A 17,921-nucleotide genomic window follows, 5' to 3' on the forward strand; every position below is an offset into this window, starting at 1 on the left:
TTGTTAATAATTTTCCAACGTCTTTCTGTGGTTTACATCATGTCGGGTACTCAACCAGCTGCTGATATTTGCCTTGCTTTACTAGTGGGCTTGCCAGGAAGTGGAAAGACCACTTTATCTCATTTCCTCAAGCAATATTTTTCCACAGAGCGAGAAGCATCAGAGGACACACTGTCCTTGAATGTGATTCACATATGCTATGACACTTTGATCACTGCTGATCTTGCTCATCGGTGCAGCACTGACCCAGATAGTGGCAACTGGCGAGATGCAAGACAAGAAGTTCTTACCATGGTGGAGAAAATGATGTATATGTTGAAGGATATCCACACTGATAAAGAAATCCACAAGCTGTCATTGAAATGTGGAGTGGAAAACAAATATATCAAGATGGATTTCGAGTGTGAAATTGTCATTAAGAAGAGGACTGTAATTGTCATTGATGACAACATGTACTACAGTAGCATGCGCTACTCGTATTTCCAATTGGCGCGACGTCACAATATTGGCTTTTGTCAGTTGTACCTTGAATGTTCCGTTGCATCAGCCATGGTATACAACAGCAGGCGCTCTAGGGAAGAGAGAGTGCCTGATGAAGTTATTAAGAAAATGGCAGATAGAATGGAACCTCCAGAAGGCAAGCCATGGGAGCAATACACATTACCATTGGTGGCACATACACCTTTTTCAAATGAAGAGACAGTGCGAAAAATTGGGAGTATTGTATCGAAAGCACTTCTGAATCCAGTTGAACCTGTTGATGATTGGTCTGAGCTAGGAGAGGCCTCCAGGCAAGCATGTATGGCAAGTGTCATACATCAGGCTGATCTAGGATTGCGACACCTCGTGAATGAGCGCATGAAGCTGCTCCAAAAAAAATCAGTGGATCCTGATGATCTCAGAGCACAGTCAAGGATCCTGAATACTACTCGAATTGAACTTTTGGAAGCAATGAAAACAAGAGAAATTATTGTGCCAGAAGAGCTTTGCGCAGCTGTGCAGCTGTGTCATCCTTTGGCAGGAGTTCGTTTGCGCAGTTTCCTTTCAACACTTCTGCCACCATAAATTGTTTTCTAATCATCAAACATATTTTTTAAAATTTTAATCATTTCCATTTTTTAACTTTTGTCTTTCTAAATGATGCTTACAAAATTCAGATCCCTGGCAGGTCAGAAACTATGTACTTTTTAAACAATCAAGCAGTATCCTCAGGTCAGAAAGGCATGTGCATTCAGGAGGACTGCATGCTGACAGAAAAGTTTTGGATTTTGAGATTGTTGATGGAATTGTTTCATTCACTGTAATCCTTTTCTTCTCTTTCATTTCCTCACTTTTTTCAATTACGTGTTCACCTTTTTCATCCATGTTGAAACTACTAACCTAAACCACAAATGTACAATAAAAAAGTCATCTAATATTTCAAATGAAATTTTTGAACAATCATTTAAAGAATGATCAAAAAACATTTAATAGTACCAACAAAAGACAAATAAACAAAAGCTTTCAAGCTTGTACATTATTCAATAACAACACGTAAGGTCTAAAAGTTCCGATGCACATATTGCATAGTTGTCTTAAATATCCCGTCAATCTTGACACAGGTCCTGGTACTGTTACAAAGAGAACAAACAAGCAAGCCAATGTTAAAAATACAAAAACGAGAGACAGAAAACACAGGGGAATAAAAGACCTACCTCTTGCTCTTTTTGCAACAACTCTGTCAGCATATTGTCAAGTTTTTCTTGGAACCTTTGGCGTAAGGCTTGGTTTTCAAGGTTGGATATCTCAAGTTCTTGTTGTTGGCATCGGGCTCTGAGTTCAGGTAGTTCAGCTTCCAACTGCTCCTTTCGCATACGCCCTAGTGTAACATTGACTTCAGTTAGAAATGGTACTGTATTTGAAGAGAAGTGATACTGAAAGTAAATAAACATAAGACTTACTTTGAACAAACATATTTGAATCACTTGACATGCCTTCAAGATCCAAATTGAACTTTGAGTCTTTATGCTGGTCAGCACTGCTTGGTCTGTCATGGTCATCATCATCTTCATAACCCATTGTTGATTCTTCCTTCATGAGTCCTGACTGGTCATGATCATGATCAAATGATCTTTCAAAGTCTCTTTCACTGTCATGTTCTCTCTCAAGCTCGTGCTTGATACCAACACTGTGGTTGCTTTCTTCTTGTCCACTGAACATTTCATGACTAAATTGAGTAACGAGAGGCTGCTGACCTTTATCAGAGCTGTGAGCAGCCTGAAAGAGAGGGATGAAAAACATTAATAAGTAAAAATTAAAGAGGTCCTTGCTCCGAAAAAGTGAAGTAAAGAAAAAAGAAGGAGCACTTACTTGTATGGAAGTGGAATCCATGGTATGCATGCTGTCATCAGCTGACAACCTACTGTTTTCATCTTCCATCTCCATGATATTAATATTAGTTTCTTCTTCTTCTTCAGAATCACTAACAGCTTCTCCAAATATGTCATGCTCGGCTGCATTAAACAAAAACAAACATAAAGCCATGAATTGAATGAGCTCTTGAGAATATTGTTAAAACAAGAACGATGACAAAACTTACCAACATCCACGCTGTGCTGAGTACTTGCTTCCAGTGATGCATCCCCACCTCGCATGTTTCTATCCTCCTTAGAGGAACCTGGCTTTTGCTTATCATCTTCCTCATTAATAACTTCCCATGTCACTTTCACAGCTTCATTGTCAACCCGTAACAATCGCTTCACCTGACAAGGAAATTCTCTGATGTAAGTTTTGCATTTTGTGTCAACAGGTGAACCGAAACAAATCTGAGACATACCTCTTTTTCTATTTCTGGAGCCTCTACATATTTCTTTTTTAATGTCTTACGGAATCGTCTCTTGCGAACATTTTTAAGTGGCGGTGTTATTCCATGAGGCCATAAGAATTTTTTGTCAACCTTGTTAGGATCCTTTTTTCTCTTTGCTGGTGACTCCTCATCAGTTGTGGTTTGGTCGTCTTCTTCTTTACAGATAAGCATCTGTAAAGTATATGGATTAGTGTTAAAAACACAAGAGATGCTGAGCACACATCAATAAGCCTACTAGGAGGAGAAGACTTAATATTTACCTGACATATGTCAGCTGTTTTGTAGAAGTTCTTCCCATCAATCGTTTTCATAGACTCTATTATAGTTGGCAGATCTACAAGCTAAAAAAAAAATCCAACAGAAAAGGTAAGGCTGGTAGAAAAAACTAGCAGCTAGAACAATATTTAAAATGAAATTCATTTGAGATGGAAAGATTCTGTCGATACCTTGGCATTCATAAGCCAGTGATCCATCCTCACTTCGCCATAACGTAAATCATTTTCCAATTTAATGAACAAACGGTCTTTCAAATTAGAAGCACCACTTCTTATTGCTTCTCGTAATACTTTAGATGGCTCCTGAAAAGACAACGATAGATAAATTGTCACCAGTTACGCAGTAAAATGCAGCTCCACGTAGACAATTAAGAAAGTCCACTAAAACGCATCCTAAACTTGAAAAAAAAAAAAAACTAATCCAAATACTTTATTCTATGCGCGAAGTTGTCAACGAAAAGTTTCCGATTACAGGTCACAAGAGAAACGTCAAAGACGTATAACCTAGCTTTATTGAGAGGACAAGACTTTTACATACCGGAGGCAGGCGTAGTATAAATTGACTCTCCAATTCCACAGCGGGATCTGCGTCCCTTTTTGCATCACTATGTCGACTCATTTTCCACACGAAAGCGAGACCTCAGTATTTAAATAAAGGAAAAACACACCAAAGGCAACCAAGAGGAAGCCAAGGAAACAACACAAAAATTCATAACAGTTGCTTTCTGCATATAGTGTTGTGGTGCAAATAATTGTTTTAGCACGACACACGACATAACCTGTCAAAGCATGTGCTGGTTAGGAATTTAGAGGATTGTTTATCCAAATATTGTTTGCGGTCGGCACCCTGTTTGGTTTCCTCGATAGACCTTAACTCGCCACTGTTCCTGTCATGGCGAAAGAAGGTACCAGAGTGGATGTAGGCTTCGTTGACGAAGTAGAATCTTGGAAACTAGACAGCAGATTTTTTCCCAGTAAGGTGGGAGGGCGACCAGCCTGGCTACATTTATCTCAGTTGCCGTCCTCCAAAGAAATGGAATGTGAAAAATGTCATGAGCCTTGCATTTTTCTGTGCCAAGTCTATGCTCCTATTGAAATTAGAGACGACTGCTTCCACCGAACATTGTTTGTCTTTATGTGTCGAAATGCTAAGTGCTATTCCAGCAATGACAACTCCTGCTTTCTGGTATTACGATCTCAACTGAGACGTCAAAACGAATTTTACCCTTTTGACCCGCCTGAAGACTCAGAAAATTGGCACCCTGAATGTAAGATTGACAAGTGGTCAGATGTGTGCGCTGCCTGTGGCAATAGTGGATCAAGTCACTGTGGGCGCTGTAAAAAGGTGAAATACTGTAGTCGAAACCATCAAGTACTTCACTGGCGAGACCACCACAAACAGGCATGTACTGCAGGTGAGCATTGATTTACTGTGTTGTGATTTTTCTACTGTTTAAAGTGTTTTCCCATTGCAAATTATTTTAATTTTTTAGGAGACCATGGTAATGTGATAGGCAAGTCCTCTTGCTTATTACCCGAATATGAGTTAATCGTGGAACCAGAGGGGGATGATGCAGTAGATGGTGTCAAATCTGTGGATTCAGACTGTGATGAAGATGACGATAATGATGAGGCTGAAAAAGCCAGATTGAAAGAGTTTGAGAACCTTCAGCTTGAAGGGAAAGCTGGTACCTTTGCAGGTTGGTACAGGAATCAGCAAGTTCCAGCCCTCAATGATGTGTAGTTTGTAATTTTGTTTTTTCTCCTCTTGCACAGAGGATGACACTGTAGATGCTGATCTTCTCCAAATGGCGGCATTTGATGAAGACAAAATTTTTAAATCCTTCAAGACCCGGATTGCATATAATCCAGGTCAAGTTCTTAGGTATCAACAAAATGGAGAACCTCTGTGGTTATCAGATGACCACCGACCTTCAGATGCTGATATTCCTCCATGCACTCACTGTGGTTCACCTCGTGTCTTTGAGTTTCAGGTAATCCTATTTCTTCGGCTTGTTTCATGAATGGTACTATCTGCAGGTTGGTTCATGTTCATTTGGATCCACATTTTGTTGACAGATTTTACCCCAACTCTTGAACCACCTGTCCTTAGACAATGTGGACCAGAGCATTGACTGGGGCATCTTAGTGGTGTACACCTGTGAGCGCAGTTGCACAGAAGGGCCCGCCTACAAGAGGGAATTCCTCTGGAAACAGGACATTAACGCGTAGATTGTGACACAATTAAACGGAAAGCCTTAACCGACTTTGTTTAATTTGCCTTAGTCCCGCACGCATTCTCGGCCTGGAGTACCCAAAGCTCCCTCAGTCAGCCTCGCAGGGAACACGCCGCATCGCCGGGCCAGGAGTCCTGTCCCGTCCGAGGGCCACAAATCAGCCTCTCTCTCTCTCTCTCTCGGAGCCACTTGTGGGGCACTAATGAAACCGCAGCCCGATTAGGTGCCGGCATCATGGTGATTGCTCGTGCGTCAGCCGGGCAGATAATGAGACAATTGGCAGGTGCCTCGGGATGCAAAGAGCGCGATAGGGGCAGTTGCCAAAATTGTGGGTCCTTTTGGCTCCGAAAAAAATGAAAAAAATATCTCGTTCTAAATTTTTTTTAGTATTTTTCCTGTATTCTAGGGGTCATTCTAAACGCATTTCCGAAGGAGGCCAGTATTTTCTCGCTCTTCGATTTTTCCCCTATACTTTACATGGGGGAATGGCACGGAAGTTACCGAAAATGTGCATGGCACGGAAGTTACATCATCAAACAAACCGTGAAAACGGACCAACCCGTTCACCAAATCGAACAGGTGTCTCGCCTAAAGTTTAAAAGACGTGAAAGCGCAAAATGGCCTGGTGGACCGAAATCGATAGGCCGAGTAGCAAGCTTGCTATTAATGACACGGAATGTTACACACAAACCTGACACATGCCGGATTTTTACCTTCGATGGTCCAGCTAGCCAGAATGGTGCCCTCCAGCGAAAATCCGCCTAGCGCGCTGGAAAGAGGAAACCACGCTGCTGATTCTGGGCGTTGAGCCGAACTTTTCCCGCTACAGGTTCGGCGCTGAGGCGCGAAACTAAAGCCTACGATGTTTGAAAACCAATACACGGTGGACATTTTTTCATCCAATAAAGCAGGAGGTAAGAGTCACTGGAATAAATTGCTATCCAAGGGTGTCATAAAGGGTTGCCAACGGAACAAAAGGCTGTTCGCGGATTTGCTCTCCGACAAATAGTTCAAGAGATTTTCGCCTTGGAACACGGACTTTTTGGACAATGGACAGCACGGAAGTTACATTTGGCCCAGTTTTAGCCTGTTTTGACAGGGAAATGCTTGAACTGCATGCTCGGTTAGTGTGTGGGATAGCAGGGGAGATGAAGCCCAGTCATGGGAATCAAACCGCAGGTCGATGCGTTGAAAAATAAGGAAACTGTGGCCCAAAGACACAAAAGGACCCACAATTTTGGCAACTTCCCATAGACGACGACGCCCCGCCCACCATTGGGACCGTTGGCGCCGTTCCGCGATGCCTGTACGCAGTGCACCGTCGCCCTTTCCCGCTGCAGTGATTTTCCTCTAGATTGACGCGGACCGTTATCGCTCCAATCAGGGCCTGCCGTGTGACACTGTGGGGGCTCCTGGGGAGGGAGCCCGGCGCAGCCCGGCAGCCTCCACAGCGCGATCCACAGGCCAGGCACGCGGACGCGACATCCTGACTGCAGTGAGCATTCCCCATTCCCGCCAGCCAACATGAAGACCATCATCTTGGCCGCTCTCCTTCTCACCCTTGCCCTGGTGTACGTCCAGGCGATGCCCGAGGACGCTCACCGGCTTCGAGGAGCGGGTAAGCCGAACACGAGCAATGATGAATCACCGTTGCGGCGCTACCGGGCCCCCCGTCGAATGGGGCGGGCCGGGAGTCGTGTCTATTTCCGTCGAGTTTCTCTACAGTGTGTCTTTTTCTCATCCCCCTTTAGACCTTCTCAACCAGTCAACATCAAGTGTCTCCAAGAGCGGAGGCAGTGGCATGTGCTGGGTCAGTTCCAAATGCGAGGACAATTGCAAGCGAGATGGGCACTACTCCGGCTACTGCTTCTTTTTCAGGTGCTATTGCAGTGATGAAAAGCCTTGAAACTTGGAAAAGAAAAGAGAAACAATCCTCATGGACTTAGACTGCGCTATGCATAATGACAATGATGAACATAAAAATATGCAATATTCAATAAAAATTTTCATCAGAACTTGTTTTTTTATGTGGCCGGAATGCATCACTACCAGTGATTTTTGAGGCAAAAAAGAGAATTCTGATCTAAGCCACATCTCTCTTCCAGCAAATTTCAACTAACAAAATCTCATAACTGCAGTAGTCTCCTGATTTATTTCTCTGGACAGAGAGATGCTCCATCTTCACATGTTATGATCAGAGTAACATTAATTATCATGGTAATATAAAAGTAACACTGAGGTTACAAGTTGTCAATTGTAATTCAAGGCATTTTTTTTAAGTTACAGATTGTACTGTAAGAACAAAATTTATCTTGCAATTATATTTTAAATTAGAATCTTCAAAGAAAAATGTGCAAGTAAATCAACACACTCAAAATCACAGCACAGCAGCGAAATAAGGAGAAACTAAATCCATTTTTTCCTCTACCTTACAATAATTCATAACCATCTCTACTAAGATGCATGTGGTTCATAATAAAAATTCACCTACTTGTGAAAAAATTGCAAAAGAAATGATAGATGTGCATCCAAAGGACTGACTAGATGTAACATTATCATTATCATTAACAGAATTCAAATAAGTGGGCTACAGATAAAAAATGCAAAACAAAATGATACAGAAAATTTAAAGTTGAAATGCACTCAAAAGATTAGATGACATGAATTAACTAGCAAAATCATACAAGTAGTTGTTACCACATACATTCATGAAGTTTGAGATGGAATGCTACCCACATTTAGAAAAATTATACAAGAGTAGAAAAAATAGAGAAAAGCTAGTAGAAACAGTTTGTCAGTATGATCCATCAGGTATGTATTCTTGAGTCCCACAGCATTCAAAATAATGAGCAACCATGTTTAAACAAAATCCACAAATGATTTTGTTAAGTTAAAATCACTCAAAATTAATTTAAATGATTGGGTCTTATCAGATTCATAAGAAAACAATGGCAGCATGAAAACCACTTCCACAGTAAAATAGCTGTCCTTTCCATTCAAGGCTTCTTGCCAAGGGCCTTTTGAGTTTGTTGAGACTTTTTCTGTTTCTCAACTTCCTTCACTGTAGAATAAAATAGTTACATTACTTCCACAGAATTGTTTGTATGATAAGACACTTTAAGCTCATAGAACTTTGAACTTACTTTTGGCTTCATCTGCTCGCTTCTTGGCAGCCTCTTCTCTTTGAGCCTTAATAATAGCCAATCGAGCTAAATCAGCTCTTGCTTCTTCTGTTTTACCTTTGGCATGGAGACGTTGATAATTTGCCGCTGCCCGTTGTTTTTCTAATTCTTCCCTGAAGAAATGGATTAAGATAAGATAAATAAATAAGTAAATACATGCAGAGTAAACACAAAACCAGGCATGCAAAAGAAATGCTATTCATACCTCTCTCTTCTTGATAGTTCCGGTTTTGAACTAGAACTGCTAGGAGCAGAGGGAGTAGTCGCAGCAGCAAGTTCTGTGTTAAGGGTAGATAATTTCTTGGCCTTCTGCTGCACTCTATTAGGATTTTCAACTTGAATTAGACCTTCTACACCTTTTGCCTTGCCCTAAAAAGCAGAAAAAAAAACCATGATCATCTTTTCATAAATTCAAACTAGTTATATAGGCAAAAGTTGTTAGCAATGGTCTACCTCCTCTTCTTCTGATGAAGTTTCCTCTTCAGAGGAACTGTCATCTGAACCCTCCTTCTTGTCATCATCTTCTTCCTCTTCGCTTGATGAGACTTCTCCCCTTTCGGCCTAAAACCATGAAACAAACAGTAAAGAAATATCTCTTGGATCCCTAGAAGAAAAGAGCATTAAGAATGATACATACTCGCCACTGTCGTTCCTTCTCTTCACGCTTGCGCTGTTCTTCTAGCTCATCAGGATTTGTGAAAGACCGGTGTTTGCCTTTGTGATTGATGAACTTTCCTCCCCTTCCTGAAACAATAATATATTAACAAATAGTGAAACACCTAAGATAGACACAAAGACAATGATGAAATGTAACAATCTAAATGGTAAATATGTTGCAACAGCAATGGAGGGACAATAAACAATATTAGAGTGGAATCCAAGGGAATAGAACAAATCAGATTTAAAAAATTGTACTTGAAACGAGAATTTGGGAGAGAAAGGAGTGGCACGAACAATGAGAACTCTGGTACAAAAACATAACCTGCGACACAGAAACAAGAAATCCAGGAACAAAATAATGAACCAAAAAGATATAAACCATGGACCTTAAAGCTTTCGTTCGTACCAAAACTTGCATACAATGCATTAGATATTAACTGTTGGGTAAAATATGTTTGACTTAAGCTTTAAGTAAATTTTTCCATAGTTGGTGAGGGCATTTGCAAGCAGACTCTCACGATTTAAACAAGCAACAAAATAGTGTAGACAAAAATACCTTTGGGCATTTTGATACTCGGAAAGACGAAACAGATAAAACGAGGAACGAAGAAGCAGGCAAATTCACGCCAAGCAGGCGTTAGAAAACCAGCGCAACTCAACCTCAACACTCCAACCTCCAACACTACTCAACACCGCCGGAAACAGTACATGTTGTTGATTTTTTTTTGTTTTTGTTTGATGGGGCATCCGCTTTAAGTACAGTCGCACAACTCGACAGACTTTCATTTCTACACAACGAACTAAGTCTACCGGATGATTGATTCGGTTGATGTCGAGATGTTATTTGCATGCGTTTTCGTATCATTCTATTAGGTGCAGTTATTTTTGTCATCGCGTTTCTTAGGCCACCTGTCACAGTGTTTACGTATTCGTAGGAGGCGGAGTGTTGTGGTGAAAGGCAGAATTGCCAAATGGATTTAATTGAGTGATTTCATTGTAGGAATGTATTTGTACTCATTGTTCTTAGAACAGTCATTTTTATGATGCATGTGCCATGTCGATCTCGTCGAGAGACGTGTGGCTGGTTAGTTGGATGCTACTTGCCTGCCTCATAGGTGATCTGACCTCATTACAAGCTTCAAGTAAGTGCAAATTCTCTTGAATTCACTCTATTTAATTTATTCACTCTCTTTCTTGCTTTATTCACATCTCATTCAGTTGTATTTCCTTTGTAAATATTCATTGTATACCGTTCTTCGTTCCGAGTCATGCTGCTCTATTAACTTGAGAGTGGCAAGACACGCCTCTTGTCGCCTAGTTCTCTTCTTAAATTTTGCACCTCATCAGGGTTTACTTTCACTTGCGATATTTCCTGAAATCAATGTTTTTTATATTCATTGAAAATATTTATTTCATAGCTCCAACTCCTTTTCCCCCCATAATTTTGCAACAAGAACTGTTTTTACCATTCAAACGGGGATGGCTATATTCAAACGGCGTTATATGCCAGAGAGGAAACAAAGATATTTTTGAATTAGAAACCAACTTATTTAAGTTTATTGTGTATTAAGCTTAAAATTTCCTGTATTTTATTTTAGGTGGTTGTAATGATACCATGGAAGGCTGCCTCAGATGTCAAGCTGACGATAGTGGTGGGTCTATTCACATTAAATGTATTAAATGTGCTCATCTCATTGTAATGGGCTCAAGAGAATGTGTGGAATCTTGTCCATTGGGATACCGAGAAGAATGGTCATCACAAATTGATTACATGGGTCGAGTGTGTGCAGGTTTGTGTGACCTCTTTTGCAATTTATCTATTATTTTTTATAGATTTGATTTAAAACTAATCTGTAAATTATTTGTTTCTTCTCTCTTGAAACATTTTAGAAGGCTCTCTTCTTCTCAGTGCCCTTGCCTTGTCCGGCTCAAAATTGTCTATCGTAGTGGGGGTGCTGTGTGGTGCAGCAATATGTGTTCTGTTACTGGTCTTAGCCGGACTACTGCTGCGCTTGCGTCGCTCTAGATCTTCTCGTCACTGGAAGCAAGAAGAACAGCACCTGTCTGCTGGCTCTGCTCAGTCAACCATCAGTAGACATAGTCATGGTGGGAATGTCAATCTAGTCTAAATAACTTGATTCAATAGAATGAAAGACTGATGAATTTTCTTTTCATTTATTCTGGTTTTGTTTTGCTAGGTGACGCAGCTGAAAGAGGAGAGTTTTTGAAGCATGTTTGGACACTGCGCCCTGAAGCACCTGTATTTTTGGCCATGCTCAATGACACAAGACGTCAAGTGAGAAGTCTGCTCCAAGCTCATTCTAGTAAACATTCTGCAGTTCAAGCTTATAGGTACTATCAGACATCAGAACTTTTTGCACTGTATCCACATAAAGTGTACTTTACTGTTCAAACAAGTTCACTCAATCTTTATAACATATTTTGAACTTTCTAGGCCTGTCCTCAAAGATTTGTCTCGTATTTTGATTCTTCTGAATCGACGTGATGATAGCATCACTTATCCTCCTGATGATTGGCGCACTCTCTTAGGGTGGGCAGAGCGTGTTCTGCGACGATACAAAAAACACAAACCACAAGAGGTAAGGCAAATTTGCAACGTTATCCTTTAAAATTGTTCATTCAGTTTTGGTAAAATTTGATAACCCTTCAAATTTCAGGTTGATCAGCTTGTAAGTTTTCTCCAAATTCCCATGCAGACCAATGTGTTTGCTTGTCAGTTAGGCAGTGCCCCCAAATCAAATAGCCTCTCCTCCTTTCAGCCCCCTTCGCCTTCCTCCCCCAACAGTCCACAGCCAGTCACCCCTTTGGGCGTAGGCCCTGCCAGCGGGGACTGGAGTGATTCCTGCGCTGATGACAGCTTGTGGGACTGCACAGCTATGAATGAATGGCCAAGTGCAAGAGAATTTTTGGATGAAGACGATTTTCTCACACTCGGTTTCCGTCCTCAAGATGAAATTACAACAGAACTCTAATAGATCTGATTCTGAGTCATCTCAGAGATTCTCAAAAATTATTTTTGTACAACTTTTTAGATGCTTATTTTTGATATAAGAAAATGTGATTTTATCACTCGGTTATATACAGGATTATAGATCTCTTTTACCTACTAAACATTTTTACACTTGAACACTATCTGAGAAGTGTTATAACTTTTTCTTGCTTAGTCTTCTTTATTAGAGGGCTGAAAAGCCCATTGTTGTGTGTTGAAGCCAAAGGTGTAATTTTGCTATGGCAAAATAAAGACTGGTGCTATGCTGGAATCCTTTTAAAAATATTGACCAGGACTGCATGTTTAGGGGACAATAGAGGCTAGAATGGCTGTGGAATGAATATTACTCTCTATGTGTAGTTCAAACTATACAAATTTCTGTTTCTTCTAATTGTTGAGTCTTAAAAGCAATACCTTGTGTTGTTTTTTTTTCTAAATTAAGTGTCTAAAGTATTTAACTTTGGTGTTTAAGTATTGTGTCTATTGACATGTGTTTTTCTGTCAGTTTTTTTTTTTTTTTTTTTTTTTTCTTGTAGATTCAGTGCTGGACACAACCTCTGTACCTCATTTCTTTGAAAGCATTGAAGATGTGCCCTGCACTGAATGAAGTCCGTTTATCATGAAATCATGTCACAAGTATTTGTCTGTCAAATTTTTACTACAAATAAAAAGGCAAAGAGCCTTTAGTAGCATGTAGGTGTAGTATTTTTCCTGTGGCCTAAAATGTAATTGAGTGGCAGTAAGCACACATTATTTGTGTGGCCATGACTTGTCTCATTGTCTGTTGAAAATGAACTACTTACAAATTTGGTTGAAAGTTGAGTTGTACTGTATGATGTGCCTTCTTTGTCTACTATTGATGTATCTATTATACCTTCAAGTAAGGTTTATTGAAATTGGGCTTATGGAGTAATGATTGTCTCAAGAATCTTTGTATTAGCTGTGGATTGTTTTTGGTCAGAATCTTTACTTGCACTTAGTTTGCAATCTCAGTCTGTGTTTCTAATGAATTGTCTTGATTTTTTTGTGTGATTTGTCTCATTTTTCATGTGTTTGTTGAACTTTGTTTCTTTTAAGATACTTTTAAGGAAATTATCTTGTCTAAATTGTCGCATGTTTGTACTCAGAAATATTGAAAGGTCACTCAGTATTTTTAGGTTCTTGAGGTTACTTATTTTTCACAAAATGATCATCGTATTTGCTAAGATTTTCCTTGTTGTTAATTTGAAATTTTATTGGTCAGATATTTATTTTGTTTTTTTGTCTGACAGTATTTTTAGGAGTAGTTTGTAATGATTGTGAAAGCATCACCAAGTATGGGCTCAGTTTGTGCCTTTCTAGTAAAGAATCCTGATAATAGTTCTGTCACAGAAGTTCATATTGTTTACTTAGTGAGAAATGGATTTAAAATTGACACCAAGCCAATGTTTGATGGATGATGACGTCATTTGTCACCGGGTAGGAATGTACTGGTCAGTTCACTAAGAATTCTTATCATCAAAATTGACAGTTTTATCATGCAGCAATTTTAGTTACTAAAGGTGTTTGCCCGATGCTCTTTATATAATGTTTCCATTATATGTGGATACGTCTAGTCTTTTAGTATCATTTAACTTCTCAATTATGCTGTGACTCAGATAACATAATTTTGAGATGGTAGTACAACATTATTTATGTTAATTGTCTAGTTGTGATATTTATTGTTAATGGCATGTTTGCTATGTTCATTTGTATCATACTGGTGTTCTCTACAAATTAACTCATTGTTTGTATCAATATATAGTCACACTAATGTTTTATGTCAAATGTACATTACCTTGTACTAGCTGCAAGCGTGTCTGAATATTAAGAAAGCATTAGTTCATATGTTTCTTGGGTGCTGAAGGGTTTTTTAACTAACCTTTACAAAATCTTTTCATAAAAATTGTTTAAAATTTCAGGGATTTCTGTCACAGCCTCAATTTGCTGCAATGAAATGTTCACCTCAGTATGTCTGCTCACATTAGTACTAAAGTTTCATATTCAGGTGGTGGATGTAATCCTTTGAGCTTACATACCTATTACCCCTTTTTTTCCTGAGCTCCCTATCCTTATTTAATAATTATGATTTATTGTTCAAATCTAAGATCAAATGAGATGAATGCTGTTTGCATCTGGCATCTGATGTGTACCTTCTAGTATTATTAGAAGATGGGAGCTACAAGCTCCTGTTGTGATTCATCTAAAAGTGAATTATTAGTCTAGCTCTTACTCAAGACCTACTGCTTGTATTGTCAAGTTGCAGAGAGGAATATATATGAGAAGACATTGGCAAACCTTAAATATGTATATTCATATGTATGTTATCGTGGACCAGACAAGGACTTAGTTATTTGATGTAATGAGTCACAATGACCTGCGCGTAGTATGGTGAGGTTTGGATAAAGAATAAACTTTGCATATAAAACGTCCTTATATTATTTCATTGATTTTAAAATGGCACATTTTTTTAAAAAGCAGCATACATATAAAGGAATGGAAAAATGTGAAAAGTCACAGGTACTTAAAAATATCACTGACAGTCTCAAATTCAAGCAGTCATGACCAAATGTGGGCCTTTTGGAAATGACATGTAGAGATTAATACTCCTTCAGTCCTGGCAGGGAGAATTGACTTGAAAAGTCATGGACCTCTTTTCTCAACTGCTGCATCTTGGGTGAAAACTTTGGATTCTCCAGAAGCTCTTTCTTGAAGTCCACCAACTTCGGACCAGATGCAACCATAACTTCTTTCCCGAGTTGCAATCCTAGTGAAGAAGAATAAATTGAGTTACATGTTGCATGTTCTACAGAATAAATGTTGCACTGCACTGTAGATTCGAGTAATTTACATACCTCTATGAATCAAGTCAACAACTTTTTCCATATCTTTCTCCACAAAGCCTCTAGTAGTCAAAGCAGGTGTTCCCAATCTGATACCACTTGGGTTCAATGCACTTTTATCACCTGGTACTGCATAGGAAAAAAATCCAGATCATAAGTGATGCTTAATGAAGATGAGAGCATTGGCAAACCAGATAAATTTACAGTTAACTTACCAGTATTCTTGTTGCAAGCAATGTGCATTTCCTCCAAAACAAATTCTGCTTTGGCACCAGACAAACCAGTGTTTCTCAAATCAACTAATACAAGATGAACATCGGTGCCACCAGTTGCAATTTTGTAGCCTGCCTCCTGGAGACCTGAACACAATTTCTTCGCATTCTTCACTACCTGCAGAGTACCACAGAATGATTACCACCCCGTTCAAATAACAATTTTTAACACAAAGTAAATTTAAATAAATTCTCACCTGTTCTTGGTAATTCTTGAACTCTGGTGACTTGGCTTGTTTCATAGCTGTGGCAATGCCAGCAACTTGGTGGTTGTGAGGGCCACCCTGCAGAGTGGGGAACACTGCTTGATTTACTCTCGCCTCCAAGTCCCACATGACCTTTTCCCCATTCTTCCCAATATTACGAAGTCCTTCAAAAGAAAAAAGAAAAGTGGAGCAGTATTTAATAAAATGTCCTTGGATGGATCTCAAATTTAATGGAGAAGGCTCTGTTACCTTTACGGAAGAAAATAACTCCGGCCCTGGGTCCTCGTAGGGTTTTGTGTGTAGTAGTCGAGACAACATCACTGTACTCAAAAGGTGATGGAATGATTCCAGCAGCAACCAAACCACTGACATGGGCCATGTCTGAGAAGAGGTATGCTCCATGTTGATCAGCAACTTCACGGAAACGCTTGTAGTCCAAACACCTGGAGTAACAGCTTATTCCTAAACACAGAAATATTGAAAAGCATAAACGGCCGAATAAGTGAGTATTAACACAAAAATGCTAACTCTCCCAAGGCACTCTGAAACTAATCCACACACCTGCAATAATGACCTGGGGCTTGAAAAGCTTTGCTGTTTCTTCTAGTTTGTCATAGTCGATCAAACCACTTTCAGGGTTCACCTTGTAGGGCATTGACTCAAAATAAATTGATGTTGCAGAGATCTTTTTGTTGTTGTTGAAGTAACCATGAGTCAGATGGCCACCATCAGGCAAGTCAAGACCTGAACAATATGAATATGGTGCATCATTCAAACGCAGTTCAAGCGGAGATTGGTACAAATGAAATATTAAAGTAAATTGTATCACAACTTACCCATGATACGACTATGAGGAGGAACAAGAGCTGTGTACACTGCAAAGTTAGCGGGTGATCCGGAATAGGGTTGGACGTTGACACCCCATTCGTTGGGGTCCAGCCTGAAGGCCTCGAGGCAGCGTTTCTGAGCTAGAAGCTCCACCTGATCAATGAACTCATTGCCACCATAATACCTACACAAATAATAAAAAATGTAAATTAGTCAAGAATTGACCAAAACGATAAGCAAAGCACAACTTCGGATGAACAGAAGCAAGTTGTCTTTACCTAGCACCAGGAAGACCCTCTGAATACTTGTTGTGCAGGCAAGAAGATAGGCACTGCAGTACAGAAAGGGATGTGAAGTTCTCAGAAGCAATCATCTCCAGTCCATTGAGCTGCCTCTGCTTCTCTTTCTTCATCAGCTCAAAAAGTTCGGGATCCGAGTCCCAGACATTTTCGTGGAGCATTTTCTGCATGTCGGAACTCATGGTTCTGAAAAGAGAAGATTCAAAGCTGTTAAATTTACATCGGAGCAGAACGGACACTTTGCACTGGGGAAACGCATACCACGTCTACACACTTCAGTCAGTGAACTGTCTTTGACTGGTGAGGGAGGCTTGGGAGGCTTGGGAGGCCCGGCCCAGGCAGCAGTCATGGTCAGATAGGAAGATGACCCCATGGACCCCAGTTAAGAACCGAGCCACCATCAAAGTTTGCTCAATGTGTTTTGCCCAACCAGTTTATCAGTTTCCAAATATGTTGTTAGATGCAAGCTCGAGCTGTGTTGTTAACATGAGCGCGTCAGGTCATGGCACGCCTAAGTGCTGGGCGAATTAACTAAAAATAAGAGTATGGGAAGGCGAAGGCGGAAAGAAAACACAAAAATATGAGGCCTGGCGACAACCCCACGGTCGAGAGCACATCACTAAAGCGCTCAACACGTGCCACAAGAAACCCACATGCAACAAGTGGGTCTGGGAAAGATTTTCCGTTACCTGCTTCGCACGATCCAGCTGCAGCAGAAATGGATGCAGAACGCTCAAGCTCAACGAGGTCGTCGTCCCCAGTTGCTGTGCAAGAACGGCCCTGCCTCGCCTCATAAACTTTGAACTGGACTGACGTGTGTTACGTAATTCAAATATGGCGACTTTTGTTATTGTTGTTGTTGTTGTTTTCTCCAGCTGGAGTGCCGCTGGGTCGAGGATGCACCGGAAGCATGCCCGCGCATGCCCTCAAGTACCGCCGCTGTGGCGGTAACATCGAGCAGGAGTCTCAAATTCTCCAGTAAATGTGGGACTCGGGAGCCGAAGTGAAGGCAAAGAAATCGCCTGTTGGGCGAGCAATCACATGAATATACGTGGGATACACAGCATTACTGCGGAGGAGGTCCCGGTCCCCAATCCTGTCACGGGGAGGGTCAACTTTAGGAAGGGGGAAGCGGGGGAGGGGGGCAGCTGGGCGCAGGGAGCAGGCGAGGGCAGATACGGCAAGCTTTATTCGGATACTGCACACCCCCACACTCAGTATCGTTGCGTCATTTCGGCCGGACCGA

At 40.5% G+C, this 17,921-nt stretch overlaps 7 protein-coding genes across 11 annotated transcripts; 4 read left to right on the plus strand and 3 right to left on the minus strand.

Moving 5' to 3' along the window:
• Positions 1 to 7: 7 nt before the first annotated feature.
• LOC117649975 (L-seryl-tRNA(Sec) kinase) lies at positions 8 to 1,429 on the plus strand. Its single transcript, XM_034393200.1, has one exon. It carries the CDS (start codon positions 40 to 42, stop codon positions 1,063 to 1,065), a length of 1,026 nt encoding a protein of 341 aa, XP_034249091.1. The 5' UTR covers positions 8 to 39; the 3' UTR covers positions 1,066 to 1,429.
• Positions 1,430 to 1,443: 14 nt separating this feature from the next.
• On the minus strand, positions 1,444 to 3,893 carry LOC117649969 (transcription initiation factor TFIID subunit 7). Its single transcript, XM_034393191.1, has 9 exons — positions 3,659 to 3,893; positions 3,292 to 3,423; positions 3,106 to 3,186; positions 2,816 to 3,016; positions 2,579 to 2,741; positions 2,350 to 2,492; positions 1,941 to 2,256; positions 1,695 to 1,858; positions 1,444 to 1,610 (listed from the first exon to the last, which is right to left on the minus strand). The coding sequence occupies exons 1-9, from the start codon at positions 3,737 to 3,739 to the stop codon at positions 1,587 to 1,589; spliced, it is 1,305 nt and encodes a 434-aa protein (XP_034249082.1). The 5' UTR covers positions 3,740 to 3,893; the 3' UTR covers positions 1,444 to 1,586.
• Positions 3,866 to 5,383, plus strand: LOC117649973 (programmed cell death protein 2). Its single transcript, XM_034393198.1, has 4 exons — positions 3,866 to 4,535; positions 4,614 to 4,820; positions 4,897 to 5,114; positions 5,200 to 5,383. The coding sequence occupies exons 1-4, from the start codon at positions 4,013 to 4,015 to the stop codon at positions 5,350 to 5,352; spliced, it is 1,101 nt and encodes a 366-aa protein (XP_034249089.1). The 5' UTR covers positions 3,866 to 4,012; the 3' UTR covers positions 5,353 to 5,383.
• A 1,375-nt stretch (positions 5,384 to 6,758) lies between these two features.
• On the plus strand, positions 6,759 to 7,372 carry LOC117649986. Its single transcript, XM_034393217.1, has 2 exons — positions 6,759 to 6,975; positions 7,109 to 7,372. The coding sequence occupies exons 1-2, from the start codon at positions 6,882 to 6,884 to the stop codon at positions 7,261 to 7,263; spliced, it is 249 nt and encodes an 82-aa protein (XP_034249108.1). The 5' UTR covers positions 6,759 to 6,881; the 3' UTR covers positions 7,264 to 7,372.
• Positions 7,373 to 7,592: 220 nt separating this feature from the next.
• On the minus strand, positions 7,593 to 9,913 carry LOC117649978 (28 kDa heat- and acid-stable phosphoprotein-like). Its single transcript, XM_034393204.1, has 6 exons — positions 9,756 to 9,913; positions 9,177 to 9,283; positions 8,993 to 9,100; positions 8,745 to 8,908; positions 8,501 to 8,652; positions 7,593 to 8,418 (listed from the first exon to the last, which is right to left on the minus strand). The coding sequence occupies exons 1-6, from the start codon at positions 9,763 to 9,765 to the stop codon at positions 8,354 to 8,356; spliced, it is 606 nt and encodes a 201-aa protein (XP_034249095.1). The 5' UTR covers positions 9,766 to 9,913; the 3' UTR covers positions 7,593 to 8,353.
• A 79-nt stretch (positions 9,914 to 9,992) lies between these two features.
• Positions 9,993 to 14,659, plus strand: LOC117649972. Of its 3 annotated transcripts, XM_034393196.1 has the most exons (7): positions 9,993 to 10,341; positions 10,798 to 10,989; positions 11,090 to 11,305; positions 11,398 to 11,551; positions 11,655 to 11,799; positions 11,878 to 11,889; positions 11,980 to 14,659. In XM_034393196.1, the coding sequence occupies exons 1-7, from the start codon at positions 10,254 to 10,256 to the stop codon at positions 12,190 to 12,192; spliced, it is 1,020 nt and encodes a 339-aa protein (XP_034249087.1). In that variant the 5' UTR covers positions 9,993 to 10,253; the 3' UTR covers positions 12,193 to 14,659. The 3 variants fall into 3 exon arrangements, with proteins under 3 accessions (XP_034249087.1, XP_034249088.1, XP_034249086.1); XM_034393197.1 differs by lacking the exon at positions 11,878 to 11,889; XM_034393195.1 differs by having other exon boundaries at positions 9,996 to 10,341; positions 11,878 to 14,659.
• LOC117649964 (serine hydroxymethyltransferase, cytosolic) lies at positions 14,649 to 17,522 on the minus strand. Of its 3 annotated transcripts, none has more exons than XM_034393183.1 (9): positions 17,365 to 17,522; positions 16,655 to 16,861; positions 16,385 to 16,560; positions 16,110 to 16,292; positions 15,798 to 16,010; positions 15,540 to 15,712; positions 15,286 to 15,460; positions 15,083 to 15,199; positions 14,649 to 14,994 (listed from the first exon to the last, which is right to left on the minus strand). In XM_034393183.1, the coding sequence occupies exons 2-9, from the start codon at positions 16,855 to 16,857 to the stop codon at positions 14,828 to 14,830; spliced, it is 1,407 nt and encodes a 468-aa protein (XP_034249074.1). In that variant the 5' UTR covers positions 16,858 to 16,861; positions 17,365 to 17,522; the 3' UTR covers positions 14,649 to 14,827. The 3 variants fall into 3 exon arrangements, with proteins under 3 accessions (XP_034249074.1, XP_034249073.1, XP_034249075.1); XM_034393182.1 differs by lacking the exon at positions 17,365 to 17,522 and adding an exon at positions 16,937 to 17,093; XM_034393184.1 differs by lacking the exon at positions 17,365 to 17,522 and adding an exon at positions 16,950 to 17,087.
• Between the last annotated feature and the right edge of the window lie 399 nt (positions 17,523 to 17,921).

Source organism: Thrips palmi, unplaced genomic scaffold (assembly GCF_012932325.1).
Source record: "Thrips palmi isolate BJ-2018 unplaced genomic scaffold, TpBJ-2018v1 HiC_scaffold_4, whole genome shotgun sequence".
Taxonomy (NCBI): domain Eukaryota; kingdom Metazoa; phylum Arthropoda; class Insecta; order Thysanoptera; family Thripidae; genus Thrips; species Thrips palmi.